The sequence below is a fragment of the Neoarius graeffei genome, chromosome 12 (assembly GCF_027579695.1).
Source record: "Neoarius graeffei isolate fNeoGra1 chromosome 12, fNeoGra1.pri, whole genome shotgun sequence".
NCBI lineage: Eukaryota > Metazoa > Chordata > Actinopteri > Siluriformes > Ariidae > Neoarius > Neoarius graeffei.
The window spans coordinates 35,331,350-35,349,590 of record NC_083580.1 but is presented as its reverse complement, the minus strand read 5'-3'; the positions used below and the strand labels follow the sequence as shown (position 1 = coordinate 35,349,590).

General features: G+C 40.5%; 1 protein-coding gene across 8 annotated transcripts in view; it reads right to left on the bottom strand.

Moving 5' to 3' along the window:
• Positions 1-18,241, bottom strand: part of dennd1a (DENN/MADD domain containing 1A) — a 336,491-nt gene that overhangs the window by 301,948 nt on the left and 16,302 nt on the right. For all 8 annotated transcript variants that reach the window (XM_060935809.1, XM_060935810.1, XM_060935812.1 and 5 more), the window contains one exon: positions 4,926-4,984. Coding sequence is in view for 4 of the 8 variants with exons in the window: in XM_060935817.1 (XP_060791800.1) it covers positions 4,926-4,984 (59 nt within the window). In the remaining 4 variants the exon portion in view is untranslated. The remainder of the gene's footprint in view (positions 1-4,925; positions 4,985-18,241) is intronic.

The following is an 18,241-nucleotide window of genomic DNA, read 5'->3' as shown; positions in this document are numbered from 1 at the left end:
GATTGCCACAGCGTTTACCATTCCCCTTCCATGCCATCAAAGAGGATGCACAAGTACTAATGCCAGTCAGCGGCAATGAGAGTGATGTTCAACTAGGCGAATTCCTTCTTTGGTGAGTCAAATCTTCTTGTTGGTTGTTAAGTTTAGGTTTGTATTAAACTAAACTGTAACTACATTAAAGCTGTTGGCTCCTAAACTTGTAAGTCACTGCACTTGTTAGCGATGTTAAGTTGTAATTTGTTTGGTAAGATAGCAATAGCTTTGACCTGTTTATTCAAAGCTCAAGATTTTGTGTTAATCTTAACTATCATGTTTGGCAGATATATAGACAGAGAGAGCATGAAAAGAAAGACGCAGGGAATTCAGCAGTTTATCAAAAGAAAAACTGAAAGTGAGGGTTTAAACGAGGGCAGCACAAGTACGCAGGCACCACAGGACGGTCAACAACTGCAGTACCAGTCCGCTAGCCCAAGCCCCTCTTCACCAGGTCAGAGAAAACATGATGTAGTAGGCAAAACCAGATGACTACAAATAATACAATGTATTGTACCAGTATTTCTGGAAATGGTATTAATTGAGATTGCATAGAGGAGAAATGCACAGTTTAAGGGTCTACTTTAGTTCTAGACTTGTATGTAGTTCAACTTTAGCTGTAATAGTAACCCTCTAGGTAATGATGCCATGCTGTATGGGTGTAATGTACTTAATTGCATTTTATTTATTAAAATAACTAAATTGGTAGTTGTCAGATGGCATTTTGAATAGAAATACGGGTTATTTATTTTGTGACATATTTCTGTATTAGCTCTATCGGATAGTGCAGGTTCAAATGATGAAAGCCAGAGTGAGGGCGAACCTGACTGCTTCAACCCACAAGAACTACCTGGACCACAGTCCCCAGATAGTGCTTCCTCCAATGGTAAGCTGCATTCGTCTTAAAATGACTAAAAGATTACAGGCAATGTGTATTGCACTGACTGTGATTGTTTCATTCTTTTCCATTTGCTCTTTGTAGACATGTCCCAGTGCCTAGCAGAGGGGTCAGAGCAGACAAGTTGTGCTGCGCCACCTGGACCTGATGGTATGTATACCCAGCATCCTGTTGAAGTTGTCAGTTGACAACAACTATGCACTGCTTAACAATAGTAGAGTAGAGGTACTTTATTGATCCAGATTTCCAGAAGAAAATTAAGGTGTCTAGTAGTCTGGCTAACGCGACTTCAAAGCTCTGTGAGCATTTGGTCTGGCAAAGATATTAAGCCCAACCGTTTCCCAAAGGCGTGGTTGACCCGCCTCCCTGAAATGCCTCAGTTTGCTACTGGTCGAAGACAGAAAAGGCTGTGACGAAGCTTAAACCAATCACATCACTCTTTCCTCTGACGCATGTGACGCAATGGAAACTGCTTGAGTAACAGGAAGATGATAAATACCTCCAGGGCTGCTCTTTGCTCCGTTTTCAATGAGAACTTCCCGTTGAATGCTTTCAATACAGCATCTACCACTGTGTCAAAGGCTTGCCGCTGCTCCATGTTCGTAATGTTTCTAGTGAATGAAGCGCTTCCGGCATAGATTCTGTAAACAATCTATGGCTTCCGGTCGCAGTTCTACTACGTCACTGCCTTGAACATGCCTCTACCCAGGGCCGTTGGAGATGCTCAAAGTTGATTGGCTCCCGATTTTTCGGGAGCTTGGAAGAGCTGGAGATAGCTTGCCTTGCCAGACTAAGCTCGCAACAGGCCCTCGTGTTGCGTCACACTTAGGATGGGCGGGCCCAGGCTAGGTGTCTAGCCACATACACGTAATACGCATTTCACAGATCCAATATATTCCACACATCTGCAGACATACATACATAGATTCACTTAGCGGTAAAAAAAAACAAAAACTGTTTATAAGGGATGGCATGATGACGGTTCTCTTCTCTTGCTGTTGTAACCATACACCGTGTGAGGTGTGTACAGCGGTCTAATACTTTTATTTAACAAAAAAAACATGCAGACATTTCCAAGTCCAGAGCAGACGGTCCTCAAGGTCTTCCCCAAGACAGAGCAGGGAAACAGGAAGAGAGGATTCAATGAAGCGTGGTACAAAGACTTTACGTGGCTGGAGTATTCTATCTCTAAAGACTCTGTTTTTTGCTACCCTTGCCGCCACTTCTCACTTCCAAGTGCACCAAATTCTGTATTTAAGTCCGAATCTGGCTTTTGCAATTGGAAGAAAGCACCCTGCAGAAGTGGTGGTTTTAAAGATCACTGTAAATCACTGATCATCTTTATCACTGGATAAAGATGGTGGCAACACTGTTGGCCCCTGAAGGTTACATATGGCCCCATAGTGGCCCCTGTTTCAGAAAAATCCTAGAACCGCCACTGCCTTTATCTGTTAGCATTGTATCAAAAGGGTGAAATGTTTGCTGTTTAAATGTGTTGAGAAAAGTCTACAATTTCAATGGGATGTACTCCCCCACCACATGGCTGTATATTAAACAGATAGCAGTACAAACCTCATATCTATTTATTATCTCCACCAACCGTGTTGATATTTTCACTTCCATTTGTTTGTTTGTCTTTTCCCAGCATACCTGAAAAAGTAGTGAACAGTTTTTGATGAAATATTGAGGAAATGTGGGCCATGGGGCAAGGAACAATTGATTATATTTTGATGCAAATCTGGATACATTTGTGGATCCAGATACGTATGCAGATCCAGAAATTTTTTTTGTCTGTTCCCAATGTAACTCAAAAAGTCATGAAAGGAATTTGATGAAATTTTGAGAAAAGGTGGGCTATGGGTTAAGGAAGAACTGATTAGATTGTATGTATGTGGAGCCAGGCTTTTTTTTTTTGTCTGATCCAAACATATCTGAGGGGGGGTTAACAGATTTTGATGAAAACTGATTGTACAGCTTTAGTATTATCCGAGGTCCAAGTGATTTGATTTGATGTTGATGTGTAGCTTGGTGGAGGTATGCACTCTACCATGTGCCCTTCTAGTTTATGTCTCCTAACCAAAATACTTGACAGTTCTAACACAAATCTAGTATTTTTAGTAATACAATTTCATGTGTTAATAGTTTTCCATTTAAAAAAACCATCATGTTCAACCCCAGGTTTACTACGAGATCTTACATAATTACCAATGTAATATTTTCACAGATGTGCCAGCATAATTTATTGCCCAGTTGCTGCAAATTTTATACGAACATGGGATGCCATCACTGAGGGGACTGCAGAACCTTTCGTGACTGTATACCATATTTTCTGGACTATAAGCCGCTACTTTTTTCCTAGGTTTTGAACCATGCGGCTTATACAAAGGTGCGGCTATTCTGTGGATTTTTCTTCCACCGCTAGGGGCGCTCTAACCGGAAGTAGAATCAAAAATAAGATAGACGAAAAATCAATGCAAAGAAGAATTAGCAGATCTTTAGCAGATAGAACACGCACGACAAATTACTAACTGGTAATTATTTTCAAATCCAGCGAAGATGATTAAAGTGACTTGTGGTTTCAAACACAGGAGAAATGAAGGTAAATAAATACTGGTTATTTTCTCTTGGTTCTGTTCCGTTTTAATCAGCAAAGTTGCTGCCGTGTTAAAAGGCACTGTTCGGAAAGAATCTGTTCAGGTACATACATGTACATTTACAGTACAAAATCGTTCTGTACATGCAGTAAATATCTAATTTTTCAACATAGATATCTGCGGCTTATAGCCCGGTGCGGCTTGTATATCTTTTTTTTAATTTTTTTTTTAAAATAGAGCGGCTTATATACAGGTGCGCTCTATAGTCCAGAAAATACGGTAGTTTTGAATTAGAATTTAAAATGAGGATGCACAAGCTACAGTGAGAGTAAAAAGTATTTGATCCCTTGCTGATTTTGTTGGTTTGCCCACTAATAAAGACATGATCATTCTATACTTTTAATGGTAAATGTATTCTAACATGGAGAGACAGAATATCAAAAAGAAAATCCAGAAAATAACTTTAAAGAATATATATTAATTGATTTGTATTTCATTGAGGGAAATAAGTATTTGATCCTCTAGTATGCATTAGGAGTTCTGGCTTTCACAGACCAGTTAGACACTCCCAATCAACTTGTTACCTGAATTGAAGACACCTGTTCTAACTAATCATCTGTATGAAAGACACCTGTTCACAGAATCAGACAATCAGACAGATTCCAAACTCTCCAACATGGGTAAGACCAAAGAACTCTCTCAGTACCTCAGAGACAGGATTGTTAAACTGCACAAATCTGGAATGGGCTACAAAAACATTAGCAAGATGCTGGGTATTAAAGTAACAACCATTGGTGCAATTGTGAGAAAATTTAAGAAGTATAACATGACCATCAATAGACCTCGGTCTGGTGCTCCACAGAAGATTTCACCTCGTGGGGTGGCAATGATCATGAGAACTGTGAGAAATCGGCCTGCAACCACACAGCGGGAGTTAGTGAATGACCTCAAGGCAGCTGGGACCACAGTCACCAGGAAAACAACTGGCAACACTTTGCGCCGCAATGGATTAAAATCCTGCAGTGCCCGAAAGGTACCCCTGCTTAAGAAGGCACATGTGGAGGCCCACCTAAAGTAAAGCTCATACCATTTCTGGTTTCACCAAAATGGGCATGCATGTTTAATCAAAAGGTCCCATCCTGCCTTAAAAATATTTACACATTTATAACAATTTCTCTTCATCACAGCTTTAAAAGTGTACAGAAAGTTGAATTGTCTATAATGGTAACTAGTTATCTAATGGAGCTAAAATATGTGCACTCCTGTATTACAGCAATTGAAACTCGTGTATTTATTTAAAAAAAAAAAAAAAAAAACACTTTTGTCCAGGCCTCTCTCGGTACTATATATATTGGAGTATATGCATAAGGTGGTGGTGCAATGTGGACAGGTAAAACTACCTTTTGTCTCAGAATACATCACCTCCATGTAAACCTCAAAGATCTTCTTAGGCTTGTCCCTGAAAAAGACACAGATGTCAAACGTTAAACAACTTAGGATATTAAAGTATCGACTCAGTCAACAAACGATAACCAAATATAAGCTAGTCTGTAATGTCCAGACAGACTGTTGTTTAGAGCACTGTTTTATACTAAGCCTAATTTTATAGTTCTACAACCAAGTATCTTCTAACACACTAGAGCACTCAGTGCGTTTACATGCACATAGAGAAAATCGAATTTCTGCCGTAGCTCGACTGAAATCGAAGTTCTAAATGCCATGGAAACACCTTAGCTCGGCTGAAATCGAACCGAACTGGATTTCTCGTAATCGAGCTACGCGACCTAGATTATGCGATTGTAGCTGAGCTACTTAGTGCATGTAACCCTATCGAGCTACTTACTTCCCTTCCGGAAGTGACGAGTGACGAGACCACAAGCGGGAAACACAACAGCCTTGGTTGGCATGACAACAGTAGTAGTAGCAAGCAGCAGAAGAGGTCAGGAGGAACAAGGAGAGTCTGCACCAAACTCACTTACTGTAGCACATCTGTACACAACGTGTACTGTTATGTTAAAAAAAAAACAAAAAAAAACACACTGCCACCACATCTGTACATATCACTCGGCTGAATCTTTTCTTTTTGTGGCATTGTTTGCACTGTTAAAATTTAGCTCACTTACTGCATCACCAAATGCATCTGTACAGCTGTTGCATAGCTGTGAATTGTGTACATAAACAAGTCACTGTATTTGTGTGTGTGTGTGTGTGTGTGTGTGTGTGTATATATATACACACACACACACACACACACACACACGTCCAACATCTGAAGAATGTCAATAAAAAAAAAAAACAATTGAACTTTTTGTGTGTTTATTAAGACACAAGTTAAATTGTAAGCAAAAATGGACTTTAGAAAAATATAAAATTGTGCAAAATAAGTTGTCTTACAAAACAGTGGTCTGCGCAGGACAGTTTGTAGCCAACAGGTGGCAATGACATGTGGTGTGAATGTAAAGTGGAAATCACTCCTCTTCTTCATGACGACAACCGGAAGTGTACCAACACGATGGGGCGTGTAGCGCCACCTGTGGCTCAGGTGCACAATGTACCTCACACAATAGCTCGATTTCCTTGTGTGCATGTAGGATTGGATTTCTCTGGCACCCCTGCTGGGACCCTTAGCTCGATTACCGACAGTAGCTCAATTTGGATGTGCATGTAAACGCACTGACTGTGCTGGGGGCAATCAAGTCAATCAGGACCAAAAGCATTTCTAAGGAATTTCCACTTGTCTGTACCAAGCAATAACAAATGGATCATATATTGAAGAACTTCAATTTAACTTAACCTTCTGGGTCAAGAGCTTTGCTGGCAAAGCTCAGCAGGTTTAGAATGAGTAGGTCATGTATTTAGATAAATATCTTCACAAGTTTATCAGACAAGCATAATAAACATATTGACAGAAACTATATACTTTACCCTTTCCTATGTGCCCACTACCAAATAATATATTTTTTTAAAATTACCTAAATTAGATGAAACATAAAACTATCATCTTATTCAGTCACACCAGAGTCAGAGTGCCCACTTACACATTCATTAAAAAAAAAAAATCTATTCACATGGTAACAGCATGATAAATCACTTTCACTCTTTCGGTTTCAGTTGGTTTCTCTTTTGTTGTGGGAATGCCCACCGTAAACAAGATAAAATGTGTCAGCCATAGTTTAGGCTACCTGTTGGGAGGTAAAACTTGTTGCGAGATGGCACGCAGATTTGATGCTGAGTAGGCACTTCAGATGATTCAAGACAGCAATTCAATTTCAGGACCATGATTCAATTTCAGCAGTTCACTGGCTCTTGAGAACTGTGACACTGATTATGAGTGGTGTCATTTTGAACTTCAACTCAATCCAGCCGAAGATCAACTCAAGTAAGTGTAAATATTTCTTCCATTTCCTATGAGCATATCAGATACGCGTGCACTGTAATGCATACACAGGAAAAATGACTGAGCAATTTTTCCAGGGTAAAAAGTATTTTCCTCAAAAATAGTTAATTTTGCTCCATTCTGAGTTGAGAATAAAATTTGGAATTGCAGTGGGGGCAAAATTACAGAGTAATTGTGTAACAGAGTAACCAAGTTGGTTGTGGTTCTGAGTAAGAGTTAATTTCAAGACACACTGAATAGTCAAATACCACCACAAAGAGTAAAATATTAACACTGAATTGAGAACTGACTCTTTTAAAAAAAAAAAAAAGAAAAACACACAGTTCTAACAAAAGAGTAACTTTACTCGAGAGGGTTCAAATGTTATCTGGCATAGAGTAAAATTTTTCAATTTGAGTAAATTTTAGTCAGGCAAATTTCCTGTGTAATCTTTGCATGCTTCTTGAGTAAACAAAAATGTGTAGTGGTGCTTGTTTGCTCTCTTCTTCTTCTTCTTCATCATCTTTTTTCTGGCACTCTAATGATTTTGGTATGCTCTGATGTCAGTTTCAACAAATCTAAGCAGAATTTTCAGTCATTTGACTTTTTCTTATTCAGCACAAGTTCAGCTACAATAATATCCATGTAGTATATATGTCATGATTGTACTTTAAAAAAAACAACAAATAAACGAAGATGTTGTAAAAAGCAGTTTTAAAACTGTGTTGGAATGTGTGAAAAAAACATTACCTTACCCATTGTGAAGAACCGTTTTGATCACTTGACCTGATGGTATTAAGAGTTGGCAGTGGGAGGGGTATCCACTCTTCCCACTGAATGGAATTTTTTACTCTTCTCATTGAATTATGGTGGCACAGTGGTGTAGTGGTTAACACTGTCACCTCACAGCAAGAAGGTTCTGGGTTCGAGCCCAGCAGCCAATGGGGGCCTTTCTGTGTGGAGTTTGCACATTCTCCCCATGTCTGTGTGGGTTTCCCCCCACAGTTCAAAGACGTGGTTAGGTTAACATGGGGCGGCCTTGGGCTGAAGTGCCCTTGAACAAGGCACCAACTTTTCTCCGAGCACTGTAGCATAGCTGCTGGGTATGCAGATGTCCTCATTGCTCACATACATGTTCACTGCTTCAGATGGGTTAAATGCAAAGGACGAATTTCACTGTGCTTGAGTGTGCATGTGATGAATAAAGGCTTTTTCTTCTCAATACCCCTGCCACTGCCAACCCTTTATCCCAAAACAATAGGACATACATTTTTTGATGGCCAGTTAATTACCCAAATCAGTGGAGGAGGAGATTTAAGTTTTTGTGCTTGATACATTCCTAAGACTGAACAGAATCACCTCAAGTGATCAAAATGGTGCATCACAATGGGTAAGGTAATGTTTTTTCACACATTCCAACAGCTCTAAAACTTTTTTTTTAATCTTCATTTATCTTTTTTTTTTTTTTTAAGTACAATCAGGACATATATTATTGTAGCTGAACTTGTGCTGAAAACAAAATAAGTCATATGACTGAAAATATTGCTTAGATTTGTTGAAATTGACAAAATCAGAGCATGCCAAAATCATTAGAGCGCCAGAAAATACCCTCAGATCCCAGACGGTTAAATGCACAAGTCTACCAATCATAGCTTAATGGATTATATCTGATACACCACAAAAAAAGCCAGCCAATATTATTATGCATACGCATACACACACACACTCTTCATATCAGCATTCTCGAAGGTCAACGCTAGCTCACCCGCGAATCGGCACCGTCAGTGCAGTAGTGAAGTCACCTTCCAGCCAATGTCGTGTTCATTAGTAGTGTTAACGAATGCTAATAAAGCGGTCAAGCCAGTAGGTACTATTGAGAGCAAATAGCACAGGCTAACGACCGAGAAACTAAGATTTCTGTCTCCAGACTCTTTTCACGCACACTCACCACAGTATTTTTCACTCCTACTTAAAGCATATACGCAGAGCCATGGCCTCACTTTCGTTTATAATGCCTTGAGACCTCAAGAATGGCCATCACCATTTCCGCCATACTAAAACACAGAGCTGACTGCAACTCCGATCCTCCATTTTGAGCTAATTTATCGCCATGCTATGTAGATGTGTTGCTGGCCGGTGCAGCAACATGACAGAAGCTGGATTTACATTGCATTCATGGCCCAAGAATGTTCAAACTGCAAAGATTTGGACGCGTTTTGAGAGTAGTTCACGGGTACATTGGGCGCCCATGAAGTGGTCTCTCCTCTGCTCTGCACATTTTACTGAAGACTCGTACGAAAGCTCTGATCTGTTGAGGAGCGTTGGCTATAAGCCCATATTGAAAGAGGGTGCACTATCAACAGCTAAAGAAAGCTACAAGAAAAAGCATTTTATTATTATTAATTTTTATTTATTTATTAAAGGAAAGTGAGTTCAGTTGCACCAGTCCTCCCAAAGTGAGCCAAGGGTTGTTGCTAAAACCCGGGATGAGACGGGATGGGACATGTCACTCAGGCAGTGACATCCCCGCAGTTGTTGCTAAAACCGGTTACATCCCATACCGTTTTAGTAATTGACTGAGCCGAGCAGTAATGGCGGAATACGCAGTATGACGAAAACAGTGAATGAGCAGACCAACCATCTTATTTCTAAACTGGATATTGCTGCCATCTTGCCCTTACGTGGAAGTGAATGAACGGAGAACCGAACGAACAACTGAAAGTCAGATTGTTTCAAAACAAAATCGGCCACAAGATCGGCCTTCAAGGAGCAAGAACACCGATGGGTAAGCTCCAACTCTCATTTGGATTTAAAAAAAAAAAAAAAAAAAAGGTTGTTTACCTGCATTTAGATTAATACATGTAACTCGTATTGTGTATTTAAGTTACCGGTATAAGATTATTTAATTTGCTTCAGAATGTGATTGTCTCAGTCTCAGATTGTCTGATTATTTAATTAGACTTATGTTTTATCAGTGAAAATGCATGCATGTACATGTATGTTGCTTAAGTTATAATACCTATCCTGTTTTAATGAGTGTCAACCCACAATCAACGAAGTCAAATCAGTCTTAGTTGAGCAAGTCAGTCACGGTATTTCTTACTTTCACCATGAATTATTTATATGACTTTGGTCTATAGCTATAAAAGGCCTCAGCCTTAAAACCGGTTTCCACAGTGACATCACGCACTCGGGCATAGCTGGCTCAGCGGGGCAGCTCGAATGCCAACTCTGCAGTCGATTTTAACTCTCAAAAATATATATATTTTTTATTCCCATTTATGCAGCATCCAAGAGTCAAGGATGGAGATACTATCCACTCAGAAATTTATTTAAAAATAAAGGCTCTGCATATCTACTTTAAAGTGCATATTCTGGACCAATTTCGTGTTTGTTTGTTTTTTTTATATGAAAGTATGTCCCTTTACACACTCATCCAGAAGGGTAATTTTGCACAAGGCCATCTGTCTACAGCAGAAAAAAACAAAATGTGTCTGTAAAAATCCCAAGGGAGTCTGCAGCCAGATTTGTGACGTTATCTGCGGAAGCGTGAGCAAGCTGCGCAAGCTTTGCACGGTTTAAGTGCACAGCCTGTGTAGACCAAGCGCTCCCATTTCTCTCTCATTGTCCGGTCTTTTGGAAAACAAAGAGTACTAATCCCATCAAGATTGGTGTTGCTATACCCTCCTACGATACATCTATTAACCATTTTAATAATTACATGATAACGTTGAAGAAATTTGCAGAAAACCACCAGGTCGTTTTCTCATAAACAAACCAGCGCTGACGTAGGATTCAGAGGGAGGCGTCCTGCAGATGATGTCACGAAAATCAATGTTTGCCAGGAATTCAAATACTAAGTTTTTTCAGAGGCAGACCAATGCGCCTCAAATGGCTTGATTTTAACTGAATTTTTATGGTATTGCGGAAGGTAAAAAAATTGCAGAGAATGCAGAAAATGTTACAGATATTTGACCAAAGTTTAATATAAAATAGGAGAATTACATTGATCTTGCTCCTGAATTTACCTGTGATATGCACTTTAAGTATTCATTTCCCAATGTAACTCACTTAACTACTTTTAAAATCAAACATTGACAGCACGGGCGATTGCTCCAAGACAACGAGGGAGGCTCAGCCTCCTCTAACATCGTGTAGGATGAATTGCGCTAGGCTTATGTTATAGCCAACCTTATAACATTGCTATTTCAGATCCAGAATCATAGAAATATATGTGCTCAACCCAACTACAGTGCGAAATCATTCCGTTATAACTTTCCCCAGTTCGCCTAATGTGTGCGTGAGTTTTTCCCCCTTGTGACAGAGCGATGCAGCCCAGCCTCAGTGGACTTCAATAGCATTTGGGAGCTATGCGCTTTCAACCTCAAAATGCAAGACGATCATTGGACAAATACTGTGAAAACGCCCACCCACGGAGTCTCACGGACTCCCAGCCTCAGTGGACTTCAATGGCATTTGGGAGCTATGCGCTTTTCAATCTCAAAATGCAAGACGGTTATTGGACAAATACTGCGAAAATGCCCGCCTACGGACTCCGAGCCTCACAGTGGGAGGGACATGGCAGTTTCCGCGAGGAGACTGGTGATTGGTGAAAGCGGACGGATATTTTCTTTGATTGACAGCTCGTTTCAAATATAGACAGGCAGCGGTGAATCTCAGTTCAGTCCCATGCAGATTCGCAAGTGGTGTGGTGTATTGTAAGAGATCAGCTTACATTTCGATTTCATTCATTACATACGGTTTCTACCAGCTTTTTTAGTTTGTATATATTTTCATTGTAAATAAAGTGTAAATATAGTGTCAAGTTTGCTATCTTAGTTCCAGAAATTTCGTTTATTTGAGTGACTGAACTTGAACTTGAGGGGGATAGTCAGCTAGCAAGAAAGCTGCGCACGGATGCCAAGCATTGCTGATTTAATTTTGGCGAAGCCATTTGCCAGTCTTCCTTTCGAGGAAAAAATTAAAATTAAAGAGCAGGGTAGACCAACGCCTCAAATTGACTTGGTGAAAAAGGTAGGGAATAATACTCGTTCCTTTCAGCTCTCCTGGTACGAGAAAGTGAATTGGCTAACAGCAAGTGACCCACATCAACAACAGTAAATAGGCTACTTTAGTAATATGTCATGGATGAACCAAAAATATAGAATCTATTTAAAATGTTTATGCTGAGTATATTATATTGGAATATATATTTTTCTGGATATGAATTAAACGCAGCTACAATTTGGAAAACATTTTTAAACAAAAACACAGCCGAGAACATTTCACACTACAGACCTGGATTAAAAGTGAAGGGTTATCAAAATTGTCAATAAAACATTTCTCAGTCAAAATAAGTAAAATATAGGGTAAGTGTTACTCACGAGCGCTCAAGTTTTACATCTCCAATGTGTCCCTTTTCCAGTGTTTCGAGGTCTATTGGTATGTTTTTCTCTTGTAAATATGCATGAAGAATATCTAATGAAGTTTTGGTAGCCTTTTGGGTGTTCAACGCGTCTTTCTTTTTCCCGGTAGACAAAGAAATGCTTCTGCACATGCACAGCAGAAAACCCTCTCATTGGATATTCACATCAGTTCTGACGTGTGACGTCATGTCTTGACAAATGTGCAATATCATAAACGATATTGCACGCTCATTCTCCACTGGGTAGAGTAATGTAATACATGCAAGATAAGCAATATGCTAAGATTATTATATGCCATCAAACCAAATGAATGAAACCCGCTAAAAGGGAAGAGAATACATGTTTTTATTCCATGGAAAAAGTGTCCTGTATGTATAATTAAATAATATTCAGTGTGGAAAATAAGACATTTTAAGCAAACCGTCACAGGACAGACAAGTCTCAAATGTCTGTCCATCCAAATTTCAGCCTGTCTGAATGATGGGCCAAAAGCCCAGAATAGTGCGGTCTGGGGTCCCAGAAGCTGAAGGGCTTTAGATGCCTGGAGATGGCTTCTCGGCTATTTCCAGGCCCATTTTTGTGATCTTCAAAGGCCAAATTACACTCGACATTAGTTGCTAATTACACTACAAACTAAAGAAAATGTCAGAAGATTCAAGAAAAACATGCTTCAAAGTTATATCCAAAAAAAAAAAACAGTAGTACAAACAAATCAGTTCCATGTCTAGAAAAAAAAAAAAAAAAAAAAAAAAACGTGTGTGGGGGGGGGTAGAGCGGCCAGATCGACCATCGACATGGTTTTCTCCCTGAGACAGCTACAGGAGAAGTGCCGTGAGCAGAGATGACCCTTGCTCATCACCTTCATCGACCTGACCAAGGCGTTCAACTTGGTCAGCAGAGAAGGACTCCTCACCCTCCTACACCAGAGGACCATTGGATGTCCCCCAAGCTCCTGATGATTACGTCCTTCCATGACAACAAGTGGCACTGTTCAGTACGACAGATCATCCTTGGACCCCTTCCCAATCAAGAGCAGTGTCAAGCAGGGGTGCATCCTCGCTTCGACTCTCTTCGGCATGTTGTTCTCGCTGCTATTGAGCCATACCTTCCGACAGTCCAAAGACAGCATCTTCCTCCACACCAGGAGTGACGGGGGCCTCTTCAACCTGGCATGCCTCTGAGCAAAAGACGAAGGTGCCGAAGGTCCTCATCGGAGAGATATTCTTCGCAGATGATGCCGCCCTCACCGCCCACACCGAGGAAGCGCTACAGCGACTCATCACCCGCTTCGCAGACGCCTGCAACGAGTTCAGGCTCACTATAAGCCTGAAGAAGACCAACATCATGGGCCAGGACATCAGCAGAGCTCCCCACATCACCATCAGCAACCACACCCTCGAAGTGGTGGATAGGTTCACCTATCTGGGCTCCACCGTCTCCAGCAACCTCTCTCTCTCTCGACACCAAGCTGAGCATGCAGATCGGCAAAGCAGTAACAGCAATGGTCCGTCTCATGAAGAGAGTCTGGGACAACGCCATGCTCACGACCAACACCAAAATGAGAGTGTATCAGGCCTGTGTGCTGAGCACTCTCCTCTATGGAAGCGAAGCATGGACCCTCTGCTCCCACCAAGAAGGCAGACTGAACACCTTCCACATACACGGTCTCAGAAGACTTCTGGGCATCACCTGGCAGGACCGTGTCACCAACACCGATGTCCTGGCCAAGGCAGGGATGCCCAGCACGTTTGCCATGCTGACCCAGAGACGCCTGTGCTGGCTAGGCCACGTCAGCCGCATGGACGATGGCCACATCCCAAAGGATGTACTGTATGGTGAGCTGGCCACAGGCTCCAAACCCACAGGATGACCTGCACTACACTACAAGGACGTGTGCAAGTGCGACCTGAGGGCAGGCGGCTTCAACCCCGCAGACCTAGAGGCGGTGGCCTCAGACCACGCCGGCTGGCAGTCCACCACCAAGGCCATCGCTGGGGAAGCCGAGGAAAGGAGAGACCCCCGGTGGGGGTAGAGGAGGCTCCGACGACAGTGGAGACTGCAGACGGCATCAACAGACACCCGACCAAGCAGCTCACGCATCAGCCTATACAGTCATACAAGGCGCTGCAACTCGACAACTGATGGATGACCCCTGGCACAGATCACTATGATCTTTCGAGATCGAAGTAGCCAACAACTATAACAACACTCATGAAACGTTACGTCAATGACTTTTATATCAAGTCTATAAGAAATTTAGTAATTAACAATACAACTATTCTTACATAAGAGTTAAAATTGAGTACAAGATTCCAAGTAACTTAGTTACAAAATGACTTAAAATGACTCAAAACTAGACATGGTAATATTTTGTATTCAGACTAAAATCTGCTGGACTAAAACTTAGAAAATAGAAGAAAATAAAAACTAAAATATAAATCTACATCCTACAAAGCATGTGACTATGACTGTCATTTGTATTATGAATGAAAAAAAAAATGCACAACCATTGATTGGCAGTTTGGCCCTTAATATTGTACTGCAAAGTTTCATGTAAACTGAACTCTTAATCAACTGACTGGATCAATCAGATATTGTCAACCCTAAAACACTAGTTCAAATGCATCATGCAAGAAAAACAACAATGAATACTGAGTGTATTATTATTGTCTTATTTAGTGTGCCACAGTCTGCATCAGATACATGCTTGATCATTTGACATTGTTTTAACATTAGTGGTATACCTACCCAGCTGATAACAGTGTTGTGTTGTCATGCCAGAATGCACTCCTACTCGCTGATGAGAGAGGCGACTTGTCATTCATCGAGAGCGTTTGCGATCGGCCAATCACAGGCTGTGTTACAACAAATGTATTTCACCCAGTGTCACATTTGGAAGAAAATTAGACCCATATCTTTACAATTTTCATGGGCCATCCGTTTGATGCTTTTGTAATACAGACGGGCACATTCGAATTATGTTTTAAATCGGCCATCCGGTCCGATGCTTCTGAAATACAGGACAAACAAATGCAAAAATTACCGGTAAATGTCTCCCAGTCCGGCCTTATTTCCCACACTGATACTGACAGCGTTGAGTGGTGCATCACATAAATCACGGAAAAAAGCCAGCCAATATTATTATTATTGTACATACGCACTTTTCTAGTGTTTCGATGTCCATTGGTATGTTTTTTCTCTTGTAAACAAAGGGGAACCGTGAGGGCCTTCTAGGCCTTCAGAGAAGGCCCAAACATATCAGCATTTCAAAGATTACACTTGATTTCTTTCATAATTTCATTATAATTATTCTCTTCCAATTTGGCCTCATTTTCTATCAAATTTGCTTCAGAAATTAAAGGGTTGCTGTCCTGAAAACATTAAAATAGTTATCCAATGAGATTTTTTGTTTGCTGTCTCTAGGCAGAGAAGGATTTAGAGCTGGCTCACTCATTTGTTAGGACTTCATTGTCAGGACAGAAGGCAATGGCAGTGCATGTTTATGTAGGAAGTGACAGACGAATTATCAATCAGATTTTGATTTATAGTGAGAGGGACCAAAAATGTATTGCCCTAGGCATTCTCGAAGGCCAAGGCTAGTTTAACCACGAGTTGGTGCTGTCAGCACGGCAGTGAAGTCACCTTGCAGCTGGTGTAGCATTCGTCAGTAGGGTTAGCAAACATTAATAAAGCAGTCAAGCCAGTGGTATCAAGAGCAAGTAGCACAGGCTAACAACCAATAAACTAAAATTTGTCTCCAGACTCTTCTTCCACATGCTTGCCCCAATATTTCTCACTCATACTTAAGTATTCATTTCCCTATGTAATTTACTTAGTTACTTTTAAAATCAACATTGACAGCTACACACAACAGAGCTACCTGGCAGCCTGCCACTAATCCCTTGCAAAATCCTTTGCCCTGTTGCTTTTTTGGTGTGTCTGAAGTCCTAGCTCTAATAGTAACAGTTCGCCATTGCTTGTAAATATGTGTGAAGAATATCTAATGAAGTTTTGGTAGACTTTTGGGTATTCCATGCGTCTTTAGTTTCAGTTTATTTATTTAGTGCTTAATTATAGCATAGCTAATCCTAGCACTGGATTAGTCTTGTCTTTTTCTTTCCTGGTGAACAATGATTCTGCGCATGCACAGCAGAAAAGTTGTGTCATTGGATATTCGCATCAGCGCCGACATGTGACGTCATGTCTTGACAACGTGCAATATCAAACTATATTGCATGCTCATTCTCCACTGACGTAATACACTTGGGATAAGTGATATGCTAACAATAGTGCATGCTATCAAATCAAATGAATGAAACCCACTCGAAGGGAATAGAATACATGTTTTTATTCCATGGAAAAAAGTCTCCTGTATGTGTCTATTTGCTCTACAGTTTTCTGATACTTGTCCACATTTTTGGCTTGCGAAAACATTATGCAACTATTTTCATAATTTATGCGCAAATTATTGGAATAGTTCTAAACAATACTAAAATTGTCAGTTAATTTGCTGCGCTCTAATGCAGACGAAAGTGCAAGAATCTGCAGAATTTCATGGTATAAAATTTGGACATGAGCAATGGAACAAATCTTTAAAGCTTTCCTAACCTTTTAAATGTAAATAATGTACAATTTTGAACTTTATTTACAATATAAAAATTATACACGAATATAAATACACCTTTTTTCGAATTGGAAGTTTGAGGTTTTAAAAAATAAACCAAAAAAAAAAAAAAAGCCATTCAGCAAGACACCGTTTTCACGTAACTGAGTGCAGTGATCGTGAACAATTTTCAAATATGAAGAAAACCATGTATAAAACACTTTCTTGTGTTTTAATGAATTAAATTGTTTCTTGAAAAACATGGTGTTTATTACTTTGATGATACAAAAGGAAAAATTTGTCGTATTTGCTTACGCCAAACATCTGTCAACTTGTTTTGACTCACGTAACGAAACATTATCTGACCTTATTTTAGTTGGAAATCCCCCTCAACAGCTCAACTGCGCATGTCCTACGTCATTATCTGGGTCTTTTGTGTGGACATATAAATAGGCTGCCCCGCAGCCATTTTTACACGCACTTTGAATGGAAGTGTTATATCGGTCTCGGTGTTACGTGAACAAGGTAAGTTACATTAAACACATTGAGTCACAGGAATTTTCCCCATTATATTCTGTTATGTTATTAGAAATAAAAGTCAAACATGCAGGATCCATGGAAGGGGAAAAAAAAAAAAAGTTATTGAATGTGTGTTACTGCAGGAGTATGACTCAATGAACGGGGATTCCCGAGGATTTCCTTTTAAATATGGCCGAGTGGACAGACATGTACGAAACTCACGTAACCCTGACAGACATTGCTGTATCTGTCCTCGTTACATTAATAGCTTATAATTGTTCCTGATGTTTGCATATACCAGATTGAAGACCGCCGCGGTGGCTCAGTGGTAGAGCGTTCACCCCGTGAGATGCAGGTTCGAGCCCCAGTGGTGTGACGCTGCAGCTTTCTTGTGCTGGGTTCATCACTTGCCCTCTTGGTCTGTCAGTGTTTGGCTTTTGTTTTGTGTTTGTCTCTTGGCTAGCAGGGGGAGCTCTCGGGATCTGATGACATAACTAATTGGTGGCGTAATTAGGAGCCGGATAAAATCTGGACCTTCCAATCCGTGAGAGGGCACTTGCTTGCTCGACATCACGCTTCTTGAGGCGCTGGCTGCGCTCCCCACTTACCTTTTATTTACCTTTTCACACTACATTTCATTATGCTGATATACACTACAGTTTTGCTTTGTTTTACATTTACTGGACTTCTGTACATAGTTTTTTTAATAAACTTATTTTTGGTGTTTGATATACATTGGTGTGGTTTCCCCCTCTATGTTGTGGCGGCCTTGAGCCAGGAAGTCATGACATT